The sequence below is a fragment of the Trifolium pratense genome, linkage group LG6 (assembly GCF_020283565.1).
Source record: "Trifolium pratense cultivar HEN17-A07 linkage group LG6, ARS_RC_1.1, whole genome shotgun sequence".
Lineage (NCBI taxonomy): Eukaryota > Viridiplantae > Streptophyta > Magnoliopsida > Fabales > Fabaceae > Trifolium > Trifolium pratense.
Window position 1 is genome coordinate 35,350,745 of NC_060064.1, and position 16,900 is coordinate 35,367,644.

A 16,900-nucleotide genomic window follows, 5' to 3' on the forward strand; every position below is an offset into this window, starting at 1 on the left:
CTGCAAAATGTTGTAGAGATACATGTGGTAAATTTGTCATAGCTCTCTGAATATAAGTCGTATGCTAATAATTTTTTATCCAGTGTAAAGAAGACAAAATTTACTACAAGATTGACACCGGAATTGTTAAATTGCATTAAGTATAGTATGAGAAAAGTTTATGCTCTGTTTCTGTACCAGTACCCATTATTTCGTCAAACTGAACCAATTGGATAGTTAATCCTCAAAAAAAAATTATATTTGGATTCTTGACACCCTAAGCTTTTCAACGAGTGGTCATTTACTCAAATCGGACATCGTTTAGTATTTCAAATAAATTGTGGAAGTTGAGGGTCTCATGCAAAATTTATGCAGGAAAGCTGGAAAAAAAATTGGAACACAATATTTCGGTTTATATAAACCGAAAATTTTTAGCATAACAAAAAAATTCGGTTCGTATAAACCGAAGTAACCCCATGAATAAAAACGGAAATTCAGGTGGTAAAAAAGAAATGAGAGAGGTCAGGAGACAAACCATCTCCTTCGATTCCATTGCTTGCTTGCTTGATCTATGGAGGACATATCTGTGTTGCCTTTTTCTTTCTTAAAATGTTCAAAAAAAAAAAAAATTGCTTTCATTTTTACGTGGATTTTAAGAAAGAAAGAAAAAAATAGAGTTTGGCCAATGTGGAGTGGATATACAAAATCTGTGTTGCCTTTTCCTTCGATTCCATTGCTTGCTTGATATATTGGCAGTAGCTGAGGTACTTTTGTTAATGACAAAGGACATGCTCTCCTCTCAACTTTGTCGGGGAACAAATGACGGTGGAAGGCGAAAAATCCTCCATATAAACACGCCATTGCGGCCTATGGCGGCCATTTTGATGTGGGAAACTAGCAGCACGTATCGAAGATAAAGTGGCGCGCAAGAAAGATTCACTTGAAAAATAATAAAGATTTTTGTTTTGCCCTTGTAACTTGAACTGGTACAATAAATTGCTTCAACAAATAGTTTTTTTTTTCCCATCAAGTGACAATGTGAGATCTTGTTATGAAAATATGCTACAATATATTTTAGCTAAATTTATTATTTTTATATTTTAGCTAGATTTATTATTTTTATATTTTAGCTAGATGTGTTATTTTCTTTTATTATCTTTTAGGAAATTTGTTATTTTTATTTTTCACTACTATTTAAACTAAGTTATTGTAGCATTGAAAGGCAACCTTTTGATTCAATAAAATTCAGATATTTTTCTCAAATTTGGTGGATTCCAAATTATTCTTTCTGGTGGATTCCGGAAATCTGGTGGATTCCAGAACCTTTATCTAATAGGATTAGCGTTTGTTTTTCCTTCACGCTTCCGTACTGCATCACATTCCCTTCACAAATAGCCCATGGTGTCGAAAAAACCATCATGCCATTCTGCCATGGCCACTTTTTAAAAACACCGTTGGAGAGGCCAAATGTTTTATGGCCATATATCCAAGCTTGCATGTATATCATACTAATTTTCATTCTCTTGGTCTATTTTCTTATAATGGCAGCACTTTCGATCAAATTTAAGATTCTGGAGGTTGATTAATACATGAATGTTTGGAGCTTTTGTTAAGGTGGTTATTGGCTTTGGTTTATGTTTGAGTCTTGGAAGCATATCAGTTGATAAGGAATTGGTATTGGCTCGGATTAGTTTTCAATATGTTGTTTGGTGTAATTCTTAATTCATAGTCTAGTGTCAATTGAGTAGTCAGTAGTGGGAGTTTATTCTGCTTATATGTATGTATAGGGGGTCTGCTTGTTTGTTAGCAGTGCTGTAAATGATAGTTGAATAGTAATTTTTGTGATCTTGTCTTACCATATCTTGTGCATAGCCATGATTTTTTTAATAAAATTATGGGTTTGGTATAATGGTACTACTTTTTTCTTGACTATAAAAAAAAGAGGGGGTTGGTACTTGGTATCAAAAACAGAGAGGATTTTGGTGATGGGATTGGGACAGTACAGTGAAAGAAAGGTATTGAGACTCTTTGTAACATTGAAGACTTGTGTGGTTGGTGAAGCTACAAGTTGTGGTTTAGGTCTTGAGTCTTGACTGTGGAATTGAATATTTCCAAATGGAAGGAGATTCTCTGCATTCAAATTTTTCTGCAGTGGAATTTCATCCACTCCTTTTTAATTTGGTACATGAAATCTCAATTATTAAAATTAAAATAATAATGAAGGGTGTAGATCCATGCATGAAATGCAAGGGAAATGGCAATGGAATTTTGTTGTACACTAATGTACTAGTATACATTAAGAAAGATGCATCGATACAAATCAATATTCTTTTATATCTTATACTATTACACTTGTAACATAGTAAACAATTGAAAAATAAGACCTACATTTACTTGGAGGCAAAATACAAGATGAAGTATACATTTACTATCTACCACATCCACCACCCGTAGACAAAGGGGTGCGGATAGCAAACACTATAATAAACAAAACATACAACAATTCTCTGCTTGCACAACTAGCCTTACAAACAAACTTATACATTAATTTGGGCAAAATAGAAAATATATAATTTTGTAGTCTACAAAATACCCTCCCTCATTTGTAAAGGGAATCAGCATACTGTACGTCCATAGCACAAACAAGCAAGGTAAAGGTTTTTTGACCATTTTTCCTGAAGAATCAATATGAGAAAAATCAGTTTTTGCATGTAATTAACAAAATTAATTATTGATTTATCAACCCTAACCTTAACATGTGTGCTTGGAAATTGAGATGTCCTAAGAGTTTCCTGAGTTTCGTCAGCAGGCCTTCGTCTCGGTTTGCTTAATATAAGAGCAGATTGATCCCATGTAGCAGCAGTTGCTGTGATCCTGTAACCATTATCCCATCGTCTATGGATTCCTTCGCTAGGATAGAGAAAATCAAGTTCAACAACCTACATGTAAAAGGTGGATGATGAGAAAATAACAAAAAGAGACGTTAACTGCAGAGCAGAAGAGCAGAGAAGACAAGGGAAAAATTGCCGCTTTATTAAAAGTAACAAGAAATTTAGCTTATGGTGTTTAATAAAGTGTTTAATAAGAGGAACAGTTTTTTTTCAGTGACATTAAGGCGGAAGCCCGCCAAAACAACAGAAAGGAAAAACAAAGCAAAAAAACTCAAGCCGGAGCTCCTATAGAATCCAAAATGAGCAAGGATCCTAATCCCATCGGAGATGACCGATGACATAAAGCACCCACTGTATGCGAGAACCCTCTTTGGCCAAGAAGTCAGCACACTTATTAGCACAAAGGACATGAGACAGAGAAACTGTCGAATCCCGATGCAGCAGTTCCACAACCTGCTGAAGCATATCTGCGCGTAAGAATGGAACCTGTGATGAACTCTGTCCCGGATAGTATTAACTGCATCCAAGGAATCAGTCCTGCAAAGCACGTTTCGATAATCCCAACTCATAAGCTAGGTGCCAACCATACTACTTAGTTCCAGCCAATTCGGAAAACAAAATGTCACCATCTTCATCCGGAACAATTAACAAACTCTCTTTTTTTTACATGAATTAGAATGAGTTCAATAAAAGGACCAAATTGCTAACAAGACAATAACCACTCTCTAGAAAATGGGTGAATTTTGGCTAAATTCTATTAAACTTTGTTGGCAGGGTGGTAAAACTAAATTAAGATCTGATCCAAAGAGGATTTCAAGCACACCAGTTTAGAATATTACTCAGACCAAAGCCAGGCCATGTAGTAATAGTGAAATACAAAACATTCCAAATAAAGGCAGAAAAGGAAAACAAATACTCAAACAAAGCATAAAAGCTTTTATTCCAACAATATCATATCATAGATTAGAATACAAATAAACAGCAAACCTGATCACTGAATCCCGCATTCCGTGACATAACAACACCCCAACGACTTCCAGCAGTTGCCATTGAAGTCACGTGAAAACCTTCTCTCCACTTCTTGTTTATCCATTTGAAGGGGAAAGACTCGCTTACTTTGTATGATTGTTGTGTATACTGTGTGCCTGTGGAAATCAGAACTCAAATCACAATGTAGTTTTTATCTCTTTTGTTCCCTCTCTAGAATGAAAACAGATAAACCCTCATGCATGTGATCAAACAACATCCAGATAGATCTGCCGAAAAATGGAAAATCAAACAGGCACTAAATTTGGCAAGAGCTTCTTCACCACACTTGTACAACAAATTGGAACAGGAGGGAATATAAAAGAGACAAATCATGTGAAAATATAATTCCATGTGAGTGGAATTTCAAATTGCTCCAAATCAAAATATGCAACTGATTAACTTAATAATTCTTTAAAATTCACCAAGTTTATTCAACAACCAAAATGCCCTCCAACATTTAAACCCTCCTTATATTCTACAACAATCATATGACCTAATCATCTTCACTCCCATTTCTGTGGATCCTACAGACAGTCTAACAGTTCAGAAGAGAGACCCAAAATATGATCAAATGACCTAACTAAAGAGCCTCAGAATTGCATCCAGTGCATCATCAATTAGGGGAAAATCTCATTCATCATTTGTAAGTACTTAAAGCAAACAAACCTTTTGACATCACCACAAGAGAGCTCCCATTAGTAACTCCAGCAATAGAAGTAATGTAATAATTCTTCTCCCACTGCTCCATGATCCATTCCTAGAAAGAAAAAGAATTGCATGGGTAAGGTTCGGCAATTGAAAAACAGGTTACAAACAAAGCATTTGAAATGCACTGATGTAAATCATATAATTTAACCTTGTGTAAGAAAAAAGGTGACAACTTGTAAACTTGATTTGTAAAACCAGTTCCTGCATCCATGATAAGTGCCCAGAGATTGGAACAAGAAGCCACACAACTAATAAGAAGGCCATCTGCAATCCCTCGCTCTACATGTTGCGCTAATCTTCCATCCGCTACATTGTAATGATACCTAATAGTACAGCCATTTTTCAGTATAACCACAATATCATGATGATAATAAAACACCCAAACAGTAGATATTTTGCCTTCAAGGCATAACTCATTTGTTTGTGACATCCCATGTCAAATAAACAAACACAAGGAATATAAAAAATTACAAAGAATGATAAGTTATGTACTCGCTGGCTTATCAGATGGTTAAAATTTGTATTATTAATATTGCTCAAATAAAGGAAACAACTGCAAAAAGTGATTGCATGTCTACCTTTGCTTCATTGGCATTCTTGCATTGTAAATTGATATCCATTGTGTAGCAGGAACCCCCAAACGAACCTTCTTTTTAGGCTGTGAATCATCTTCTTCCTCAATATTCAATCTACCTCTCTTTTGCCCGACCTGATAAATTTTGATTGGGGAAACAAAGGATAATATTGAATACAATGACACGATGATAATAAAATAGAGCCAACACAAGATCTCTAAAATAACACCATGTCATTACCTTTTGAGCACCTTCAGTATTAATTGGCCGCAATGCAGGATTTGGACCAAGCACACTATCAAATAAGGATATCAGCTTGGAATAGTTAGGTTCTTCGTCGAATTTCATGTTCACTACAAACTCAAGAAAATGTCTGAAAGGAGCAGGGCAGAAGCAGCATAGCATCTCAGGAGATGTTCCCATCTTCTTTTTGCAAACAAGATAGGACTTGTTATCTCCCTAACAAAGAAATTAAAAACAGATTAAAACTTGGCTCAAAAAAAAAAAACAGATTAAAACTAAATACGTAAAGGAATCCAAATGCCACAGTAAATACTTGATAAGAAAAATAAATGTAAACACCTGATAACCTTGCCATGGTAACCGGCCTTTATGAAGGAAAATGAGTGTATATGCAAGAGATTCAAGATCATCCCTTCTACTAGCAGTTCTTCCCAGATGAGCATGAACACTTGCATACCGAACAGTTCCTCTACAGAAATAAAAAATAAATAAACTCTCAAGAAGCTTGATAATCATCTAGGAGAAAAAAGGAAAAAGATGCGGTAGAATTTAAGAATAGAAGGGTTTAAAGAAAGGAGAGGGGGGGGAAGAAACCTGAACATATCAGGGCGTTGATCATATTCAACATGCTGCCCAGTGGAGGTGTCTCTCCACTTTGTTGCTGAAAAACAAATCCTCATAAGATTAAAAAGAAAAGGGCCAGTAAGAACAAAACATCTCATCCTTCAAATTCAAACTACTCACCTAATCCAAGGTCAACAAGAAACAATTTCTTCTCTTGTGCTGTACCTGGCTGACCTAGTAAAAAGTTCTCTGGTTTTACATCTCCATGCACATATCTATAATGCACAATAGAAATATTTAGAAACCAGGGAACTCAACTAAACAATAATAAATAACAAACTAAAGGCTGAATACAAACATGCTGTATCTAACATACCCCCTTGAGTGCATCTTGTCCAAGATCGACAATGACTCGACAGCAATACATGCAACCATATCTGCAGACATCCTACATATTCAAAAGACAAGCAATAAATTAAATCAAAAAAAGAAATCATTAACAGAATGTTAAGGAAAAAACAAGGAATAGACTAGTCATTGGTTCAATGTCAAAAATAAAATGGAAAAATAAGAAAGAGGACGGCCAAAAGTAGAAGGCAGGCACAAATATAACATTCATGAAGGAAAATACATAATTAATGTACTAAGCAGGCCAAAGTTAAAATATTATAAGTATCAAGATCTCTGCAAAGCTCAAGTAAGACCAAATTTTCTCGTAAAAAGAAAACAGAAGACGGACATTACAAAGAGCTTAGTAAAACAAAAACAGCCAAGCCTTATCCCACTAACTGTTCTACAAAAATCATGCCGATAGTCAAACCACAAAACATCTACACCAAATACAGCTAATCTTGTTGTAGTTTTATTGGTATAGATTTAGTTCCCTATACATATGGAAGAAAATGAAACTTAAAACTGAGTCACACATTACTCCAATATTACCCTTTGCAAAGAAAGCTTAGAAAACACAAAATCAATATATAACAGTCCTTATTGTAAAACACGAGAGCAATAAAGCAGATACAATTACAAAAGTAATTTATACTCACGACTGGCCTGAGGAATTCCATACATCCCACAAGCTTGGACCAAGCATGTCCATAACCTGCATATAATATGAGGATAATAATTAAAAAATAGTTATTGGCTAAGTTGAGAATGAGATAATACAATGTTTGTTTTGTAGATCATACATACCATCACATAATATTCTCCTTGTCTACCTTTATAATGTACTTTAGGTATTCCATGACTTCCACCAAGGGTGCTTCAAAACAAAATATAAAAATCAAATCTCTGGCAAATATAATTTTTCCCAAAACTTGCATCTAAATCCAAACCAATTTACAATAGACCTACTTGTACACTTGCCACTCATAAGGAGGGCCATAATTACATCCTTTACTGTTTCTATGTTCAAATTTCAAAGCCACCTGAAATACAAAAGATAAGAATCAACTTAAGGCCAGCAAAAACTCTTTTCCCACTTAAAAGCAACAACCCTCAGCATACCTCAGTGGCACCGGGTCCATTCAGGCGGTCATTACCGCCGGTAACTCGACGACCAACAAAAACCTGTCCAAATCCACCTTTGCCAAGTTTCCTCTCCACTTTAAACACAGGTGAACCTCCTACTTGAACCTTTGGGTCAAAACAGTTTAAAGGAAAGAGAAAAAAAAATATAGAAATGAATAAGCACAATTGCATTAACCATGATTAACTTCAATAATAAAATAATTAATGAAGAGAGACACTATGGTCACGTTTAATCAAACAGCTTAATTTAGAAAAGCTTAATTAACTACTGCATATACAAAAATCTTTTTTTTTTTTACTCAAACCAAGTTAATTCGTAGTATTACGGTATTACCAAACAAATTCAGAATATAGTCGGAGTCATAGCGTGTTTTTATATAAGTTAACCACATTATTAGTTGCTTATGAGTTACTACTTTGCATCCAAGAAAATTAAGAGTCTTGCAACATAAACGAATTTTTTAAAACATAATTTAAGCTCTCTTATTTATTTTTTGGTATTGTATTAACCATCTGGTTCCCAACGAGAAGGTAAGTAAAGTATGGCAAAAAAATTGTTCCAACCAGGAATTGGAACTCGGGTTCTCTAGAACAATTCATCCTAGGAGAGCTCATTAACCACTTGAGCTCAATGTCTTGGTTTAAGCTCTCTTATTTAACTTCTACTTAGTTATCAATAAATTTATACAATCATTTATGCAATCAAGTTACCATAAATAATAAGTCTAGCTTAATTAAAACATAATCCAAAATATTTGCATGCCATGAAAAATTAAAGAAGCTATTTTTATTCATACCCTATCAGGAAAAGGTGTAGTATTGCCCTCATCCTCTTGAGGAACGCCTTTGTTAGCACTCAAACCGCCACTTTCATCACCCATCACCCTTTCAATTTATTCTTCTTCCTCTGCGAAAGCGGCCCGTATCTTCACGTAATTGTCCGGAAGTTCGGATTTTTCAGGGCTTACCGGAATTCTGTAAACACATGCAGTCGATTTGTAGCAATCATATGCGTTGATTCATCGATGAAATTGTTGATTGAGTTTACGAAAGAATTTTATAGAAAACAAAAAATCGAAGGTAAAAAATAATATTGATAGGTTTAATTGGGAAATTAGGGTTAGGGTTGATGCACGACGAGGTGAACCAATTTTGAATTGGATGAAGGATGATGATGACAAATTGATAGCAGATTGGGATAAGATATAAAATAATAAAAAATAAAAAATAAATCCAAAAAAGAAACCCCTTTTTAGAATATTTTTGGTAGGAGAAGACTCGCATGAATTTCTTATTCTCTAAAAAAAAATAAAAAAAATAAATTATATACGATTTTACTCATGCGTTTAATAATATACCAACATACGTATATGGCGTTTAAAAACACATGATGTGTCACATTCATTAAATGATATAAAAAATATGAATTAAACTAAATATTCATTAAATTATTGAATGCATGTTAAAAAAAAATTACACCACCGAAAGTGCATACAAATTAAACTAAAAAAACGATATGAATTTTCTTTCTCTATAAATAATATGAACAATCGCACCTAAGTGTGGATAAATGGTTGAATTCGAGCAAAATATATTAAACTGGTCAAATTGACAGTTAGAACTTAGAATATTACGTCAATTTTCATTGATCTTAGTTTGCAGTTTTTTATCCTTCGTACCATGACTCTAGGCTATTCAAAGATGGAGGAACTCTTAGATGGGCAAAAACTCAAATCAAATAAAAGTTAAATAAAATAATTAGATCAATTACTATTAATTATTTCTTTTATCTTTTAATATTTTGAAATGATGTGAGTATACATGAACAAAAATTATTTGTAGGTATGCCTACAAAAGTATTTCTCTCAAATATGTTTACAATGTGTTTACTAACTCTAGAAGGTTAGAACTCCACAAAAGACCCTCCATTCTCAAACCCAAGTTTCCCTTTGTGTGCCTTTCTTTTGTGTGTTGTGTAAATTGATTTTATTTATTTTTTTATAGCAAAACCGACATAATTTGAATTAACATTTTTGTTGTTTTCAATGATTCGAATCAACCCCACAACAATGCGGAAAAAAAAAATCATGGTTCAAATTAAAATTTGAATCAGCCTATAAAAAAAAAGACACTTACCCAATTTTGACACCTAATTCGAGTAAATATTACAATCTCATAACTACGATCCCGATCAATACCTCCAACAAAAAAATTTTTTTTAAAAAAAAAACAAAGCTTTTAAGGCGCGTTTACAATTGTTTAGTGGAATTTTTTGGATACCATTAATTTGGTAATAATCCATACATTTTTATGTCTATTAAAGATTGGGACAATTATGTTTTAATTTTAAATGAAAAGTTAAAAAGCATAACAAAAATTGTCCACGTGAGTTTAGCTCAATTGGTAGGGATATCGCACTACATATGCAGGAGTTCAGGTTCGAACCCGGAACACTACACGGATCATTGTTAGAAGTTAGAAACACAATTTTTATTTATTTTTATCTAGAACAAGTGAAATATAAAAAAAAAATGTGAATAAGTGAAGTATCCGGGATTTGAACCTCAGCTTCGACATAATATAAGTGATGTCCCTTACAACTGAGTTAAGCTCAAGGTCCAAGGAAATGAAAAGTTTGAATTAATAATTTAAAAAGTTAGTCTCAAATTTTCATTTAAAAAGATACAGCAAAGATGCGGTTCCATTCGTCTTGTTGTTTTCTTTCTATAATTTTTTAGATTATTCCATTAATTCATAATTAGTCAATAACCTAGAAAAATCTATGTATCTATAATATATAATAATATAATGTAGAAAAGTGTTCATAAGTCTTAAGTCATTGCTCAACAAGCAAAAAAATGTCTAAATTGTTATATCGGACACCATGACAGGGGTTTGGACCCTGACTCTTTCACTTGTGTGTGTGAGTTTATGATGCTTTTGTGATTTCGTCTATGTATCCAAAAAAAATTAGAAAAGTTAAACAATCCCCCCGCTTGGGTAATTGGTCCTCTCACTCCTTAACTCTTTTAACTTGAATCTAGGCTGATTCCATGAATTAAGATTGTGTGTGAGTTCATCAAAAAGTTCCAAAAGTTCATAGGCCTATGATGATTCCTTAAATCCTTCCAAGGTTAGTTCATTCATGTATAATTGGGAACTAAAGATCGCGAACCAAATTTGAATTTAAATAAGGAACTGCATGAACTGATAATAAGCAAACCAAAAAAGGAACTAAAGATCGCATTTGTAGATTTTGGAATTGCAGAAATTTTCCAAATCACGATAACATAGAATCCTACAAAATAATTGATTTATAAGTTTGATTACTACCTTAGTGGTTGTTTCAATTTCGATAGAAAGATGCAAAACATACAAGGGTGACTTCAATAGTTTAATCAGTTCATCGAGCATAGTATATGCTTCAAGCGTCTTAATTTCACTCCTTCAACTTTGCATGTGTTTAATACCTCTTGTTATGTTCTGTCTTGGTTGTTTTTACAGATGAAACAAACTTAAAATTGTTTTAATCAGGATTGAAACTTGCGATAAATGTTTACGAGTTAACTAAATATCCAAATTGTAACCAATACATTGAGCTCAAGTGGTTAATGAGTTTCATCGAATGATGAATCGTTTGAGAGAACCAAAGTTCAGTCTCTAGATGAAATTAATTTTTTGTCATACTTTACTTACATCATAGTCGAACTCCTGATTACTAGAGCTCCTTCCCCTAAAAATCGAAGGGTTAACACAAAAAAATTTATCCAAATTGTTTTTGTATCAATAACTACTTTACAAAAAACCTCCGTTTAATAAACCATAACAAAATGGTTAGATTTAAAATATGTCCAAATTTTTGTTAATGATCTTTTGCACAAAAGACAAACCCATTAATAAATGTCAATGCCATTGACTGCAATATTATCACCATTGTCTATTCTAACATTACTAATTTACTAATAAAATTAAACTCTTGAGATAATCTTGTACATAGCAATCTACGCATTGAAAATATAAAAAAAAAAAAAAAAAATCAATTGGCTAAAAAATTCAATCGCTAGTATTGAGACTAACTCTACGTCTACTTTGACATGCTCTTTGCATTAAAGTAAGGTTAACATGTTTTGACCCTCGCTCTTCTTTTGAGTATGTTGAAATCCTCCGGCATCCTTTTTTTCCACCTCACAATGGCTAAGAAGTTCAATAACTCCTTCCTTAGTTGGTTTTTCTGAATGCATAAAAGTTTCAGAGTCAACTTTTGCTCCACTTGAGGAAGCATCCATGTTGACATCATCTACAACATAATCACTTCCACTAGAAAAACTCTCCTCAGGAGTTTGAAATGAATCAAACATTTTCATGTCAACATCCACCAAAGCTGAATTTGCTTCCGGAAACCGTTGTTGGAGAGGCACTGTGTCGTCAATTGTAGTACATGTTTTCAATCTTTCGCGATAATCTTCCATTTCTGCTTGGTACCTCTCTTTATCCTTAATGGCTTTTTCTTGATAAACCTTAATTTCATTGAAATTCATCATATTCATAAGATGTACAATAACCAAAGTATAACATACTTATTTGTAGTGCTTATGAAGCACTCAGACACTTGACATGATATTAACATTGACATTAACACGTAAAAATGAGTCATAATTTTTTTAAAAAAATAGAAGTAGTTTGTAATCATGTGTAAAAGTTTTGTATTGTGCATCAACCACTAAAACCGTTTATGGTTCGACTCAAGAAAAAAACTGAACTGAACTGTTACAACAATTTAGTAAACATGAACCAAACTATTAATGATGAGGAGTGCCAACATCATACTTTCTAACACATTTTTCAATAACACTCTTATATTGGTTAAAATTCACATGAGTTACATAAAATCATGTGTACGCCGCATAAACTCAGTGAAACTCGTATGAATTTTGACCAATAAAAGAGTGTATGAAAATGTGTGTCAAAGAATGTGTTTCTAGCATTATTCTTTAATGTTTGGTCTTGAACCAAAAATCTATCTGGCATAAAGGTTCAGTGAACTCGTTCAATAGTTTTAAACCAAAACTACCTTTACAAAAAGCTGACCGATAATTTTTTAAACCGAACTGGTTCTTCGAGAACTGAACTTTACTAAATTGTTAATAGGGTAAATAGTGTCATACCCCCTGCAAAATAGGCGAGTTTTGCGTTACCCCCTGCAAAATATTTTTTTGAGATTACCCCCCTGCAATGTCAAGATTCCTTGCGTTACCCCCCTGGCTCAACAAGTGGGCATATGACATGGAAGAATCTTGACGTGGCATGACACGTGGAAATTAATTTATTTTTTATTTATTTTTAATTGCCAACTCATTAATTAATGTGAGTTTTTAATTAAAAAAATGAAAAAAAAAACTTAAAAGTTGTTATATTTTTATGAACTTGCTTAAAAGAAAGTTTTTTTTTTTTTGACTAAAAGTTGTTATTATATATATATAAAAAAAATTCTTATATATATATAATAACTAATAATAGAGTAACAAAAAAAAAACGAAGATGAAAAAAAAAACTAATAATAATAATAGTAACCAAAAAACTAATAATAATAATAATAATAATAATAGAGTAACAAAAAAAAAAAAACTGCAATCACATAGTAACGCAAGAACAATCGCTTTGCCCTAACCCCAAATTGAAATTGAAAACGAAGAACAATCGCTGCATATGAACGGAACGAAAAAAAAAAATTTCTTTAAATAAAAAAATTTCTTTAAAAAAATTTTTTTTTTAAAAAAAAAAGTTTCTTTAAAAAAAAAATTACCGTAAAAAAAAAGTTTTTTTCATTTTTTTTAATTAAAAAATAAATAATTACTGAGTTGACAATTAAAAATAAATAAAAAATAAATTAATTTCCACGTGTCATGCCACGTCAAGATTCTTCCATGTCATATGCCCACTTGTTGAGCCAGGGGGGTAACGCAAGGAATCTTGACATTGCAGGGGGTAATCTCAAAAAAATATTTTGCAGGGGGGGTAACGCAAAACTCGCCTATTTTGCAGGGGGGTATGACACTATTTACCCTTGTTAATATTATGTGATAACTAGTACTTATGCATAAAACAAACTAAAATGTAAACCAAATTGAATGTGGTTTTTTTAAAATAAAAAAAAAACTAAAAACTGAACTATTAAATTGAACCATAATATATTTAGGTATCGTCTTATTATTCTATTACTTTCTATTGATGAGGTTTAATCTATTTGCCATAAGGCATGCCTATATTCTTTTGGGGAGCACGTGGTTCATTGTACGAAGCTTTAGAGCTTCAAATATAGGCATGACCTGGTTAGGAATTTGCATTTAACGGTTTTAACTTTCTAGCACCAAAGGTTGTGGATATTCTGAAAAGATGTAATGGACCTTGCATAGCAATGTTGTATCTCATAGGTCTATTGATGTAGTTTTTTGAATGATTGATTTACCCATCCATAAAGGATTAGTTGTGCAACTTGTTGTCCGCTTACCTTTCATTCATGTGTAATTATCTTAAAAATATATATAGCAATATTATTAGAAGAAAAAAAAACTATGACTAATAGTAGTTCACAAGCTAATATGAATTAAACTGAATCGAATGTGGTTTAGTTCAATTCGTGAAGTGACACATACGTTCTATTTTTTTTGGTGCAGTTCAATTTAACTGTGCAATTTTGTTGTCGAACAATCCTAACATGCTCATCTTTGATATGAAGTGTCAGTGCTAAACGGTGCACTAAAACAAGTAATAAGATTTAAACAAGTTGCTTACTGTTTTTTCAGACTCTTTTAAGTTGTTCCATAGTTCACCAATCATTCTACTAATATCTTTGTCCATGGTTTGGTTTAGTAGCTTTAGTCTTGCATGTTGCTCAGCAAAGAAAAAATTGTAACCACTTTTGTTGGGTTTTGGATGAGCAGGATCTCTCCTTTTTATTTCTGACTTCTTCCTTCTGCGACGGCGGCGTTGGACCCCCAATGCAGCAGAAGCAATATTGTTATTATTAATCATAATGTACTGTGGAGACTCATATAGTACACCTTTAAGTGTCTCTGAACCTAATGAAACTGAAATTAAATATCCATTTTCAAATTTTCCATCAATAACTCCAACAAGTGAAGGTCTTGAAAAAGACACTGCAAAACAAACACCACTATTTTTTAATTAATCAATGATTTATATATCCATGACAGATAATTTTTAGGATTAAACAAAAGTGGGAATATTTTTATGATTTTACACACACACACACACTTCAATTTTCTTTTCTTTTTCCTCTCTTTGATTTTGGTGACAAAACAGTGTTATTTTGAGATGTAGAAGTTACCTTGAGGCAATTCAGAAGCACGAATCATTGACTTTTGAAAGTCAATTGGTTGTGTTGCCGAAGAAGGCTGCAAAAATTGTGCAATTGAAGCAGAAGTTGACATGGTTGGTTGATTTTGCCAAACATCTGATAAAGTGCAATTTTAATTTGGTACATTATAGCACAACCTAACAATTTCATGTTAACAATTAATTCATGTTCATATTAACAATTTCATATAAATACACAAACCATAAGATGCAGGCGTCCATCGATTGACTCTAAAATAGTATATTTGTTCATAGTGATAAAGTAATGAAGCATAATATTTTCTAAGCACAAATGAAGCATTTGTCGCTGTTGATGGAAAATTGAAAGTTGCTGTTACTTCCTTCCATCTTCTCTCTTTCATAAGCTGCAAAACAAATTACTATAAAATATAAGGATATCATATAATTATAAAAAATGATATATGCAATTCTTTTAGATCTTTGTAAAAATTTATATGGATGACTACTATGATATAAATTTTATTCCTCCTTTTATGAAAAACATTTAGTTAAGTTAGACCTTAGGGACTTGCCAAGGCAAGCCTTATGGTTTGATGAATGCTGACAAATAGATTGGTTTATGAGTATATTTAGTGTGCTTTTGATATTATTTATGTATTTTAAAAGTATGTAATCAAAATGTTAGACTTAGAACTTTTGGCTGGAAAATCTCATTCATCTACATATTTATGTGCTCATAATTATACACAGTCTATGAAATTTTAAGATATACATTTCACGTATTTTCCACGAAGAACTAGTGATGTTGACAAAACACATTCATAACAATTACTTTGGAAAAAAAATTGACATCTTACCTTCTCAATCCCTCCACGAGAAGTCACTTCAACGAATAGTCGACACAAATCTAGTTCCTTTCCTCCAATAATCGGAATCCTAAAATAAAATTTCAGTTATATGTAAAAATATTTCTAAAATTCTCAAAGCTTATATCAATTGCGACAATTAACACTGAAACTTACACAAACAGCATACACAACACTACCGACACGACATTGACAAAATACTATAGTGTTTCTATTTGAAGTTATATCATTGTGAAATTCATAAAATAAAATAACAAGTGCAACGTAATAGTCGGCTTACATGAACTTGGTTCCCATAGAAGCATGAAGTTTCTCCAATGTAAGCATGAAGAGCTTGGGATTTGCCACAACATCGTCATATTTTGCAAGAGGTTCAGGATACAAATGAGAGATGGGAGCTACCACTTTCATAGGAAATTCATTCTTGTTGACAAAACATGTTGATGCCATTAATTAATAACTTCTACCTTTTCACCGTTGTCCTATCATATCATAAACACAACAAATTTGACATATAAAAACTATTATTATGGTGTAATATAGGTAGTATAGAAAACATTTATTTAAAACCTCGAGAGACACTATTTAAATTTGATATTTACATGATCACATTCATGTATTATTTCATTGTTTACCATTTTATTATACAATAAATATGTATATCCATAAATGTTAAATCTTTCTCTCTTAACCAACATTGTTGCATTATTAAAAGTTAAAGGAAACTTCTTCACTATTCTCCTTTGAAAATTCAAATCATAACTAGTGTTGAAGTGATGAATAAAGAAGAGATGTGAATGAAAATATAATTTATTATATACACAATATTTATAATTTGCAATGATCATTATTTTTCTTTTACGTGATGTTTAGTTGTTTAATTATTAATTATTGATGATACAAGAAGATAATGCATATACAGGTATAAAAGACATATAAAGAAAGGAATAAATTTGGAAAAATATAAAGAAACAACAATGTTAAAGAAACAACTATTGTTTTTCAATTAGACTAAATGAATAATATAATAATAGTGAGAAAAACAAAAATTAACTTACCAAATGCCAACTGAGAATTGTGAAACGATCTATCTATATGTATTATGCAAATGTTATTAAGATAAAGAAGAAGTTTAAGAATAAACTTATTTTCTCTCTGTATTTTCTTTATA

General features: G+C 32.3%; 2 protein-coding genes across 2 annotated transcripts; both read right to left on the reverse strand.

The window, feature by feature from the left end:
- Positions 1-2,289: 2,289 nt before the first annotated feature.
- Positions 2,290-8,785, reverse strand: LOC123890778 (casein kinase 1-like protein HD16). Its single transcript, XM_045940461.1, has 16 exons — positions 8,323-8,785; positions 7,502-7,630; positions 7,349-7,422; positions 7,187-7,256; positions 7,039-7,094; positions 6,366-6,437; positions 6,170-6,264; positions 6,020-6,086; positions 5,765-5,894; positions 5,423-5,641; positions 5,186-5,316; positions 4,756-4,930; positions 4,566-4,656; positions 3,858-4,015; positions 2,730-2,918; positions 2,290-2,654 (listed from the first exon to the last, which is right to left on the reverse strand). Exons 1-16 carry the CDS (start codon positions 8,404-8,406, stop codon positions 2,595-2,597), a joined length of 1,800 nt encoding a protein of 599 aa, XP_045796417.1. The 5' UTR covers positions 8,407-8,785; the 3' UTR covers positions 2,290-2,594.
- A 2,823-nt stretch (positions 8,786-11,608) lies between these two features.
- On the reverse strand, positions 11,609-16,179 carry LOC123890780 (high mobility group B protein 15-like). The gene is made up of 6 exons (XM_045940463.1): positions 16,010-16,179; positions 15,721-15,799; positions 15,105-15,267; positions 14,874-14,999; positions 14,318-14,682; positions 11,609-12,042 (listed from the first exon to the last, which is right to left on the reverse strand). Exons 1-6 carry the CDS (start codon positions 16,177-16,179, stop codon positions 11,632-11,634), a joined length of 1,314 nt encoding a protein of 437 aa, XP_045796419.1. The 3' UTR covers positions 11,609-11,631.
- Between the last annotated feature and the right edge of the window lie 721 nt (positions 16,180-16,900).

What these genes read in the sequence shown, in the direction of transcription:
- LOC123890778 (XM_045940461.1), bottom strand. Translation starts at nt 8,406, where the DNA reads ATGGGTGATGAAAGTGGCGGTTTGAGTGCTAACAAAGGCGTTCCTCAA. An exon ending in ATGGACCCGGTGCCACTGAG is followed by an intron (nt 7,423 to 7,501) that starts GTATGCTGAGGG and finishes TTTGTATTTCAG; the next exon opens with GTGGCTTTGAAATTTGAACA. An exon ending in CAACGCCCTGATATGTTCAG is followed by an intron (nt 5,895 to 6,019) that starts GTTTCTTCCCCC and finishes TTATTTCTGTAG; the next exon opens with AGGAACTGTTCGGTATGCAA.
- LOC123890780 (XM_045940463.1), bottom strand. Translation starts at nt 16,179, where the DNA reads ATGGCATCAACATGTTTTGTCAACAAGAATGAATTTCCTATGAAAGTG. An exon ending in CTCGTGGAGGGATTGAGAAG is followed by an intron (nt 15,268 to 15,720) that starts GTAAGATGTCAA and finishes TTTGTTTTGCAG; the next exon opens with CTTATGAAAGAGAGAAGATG. An exon ending in ATGGACGCCTGCATCTTATG is followed by an intron (nt 15,000 to 15,104) that starts GTTTGTGTATTT and finishes GCACTTTATCAG; the next exon opens with ATGTTTGGCAAAATCAACCA.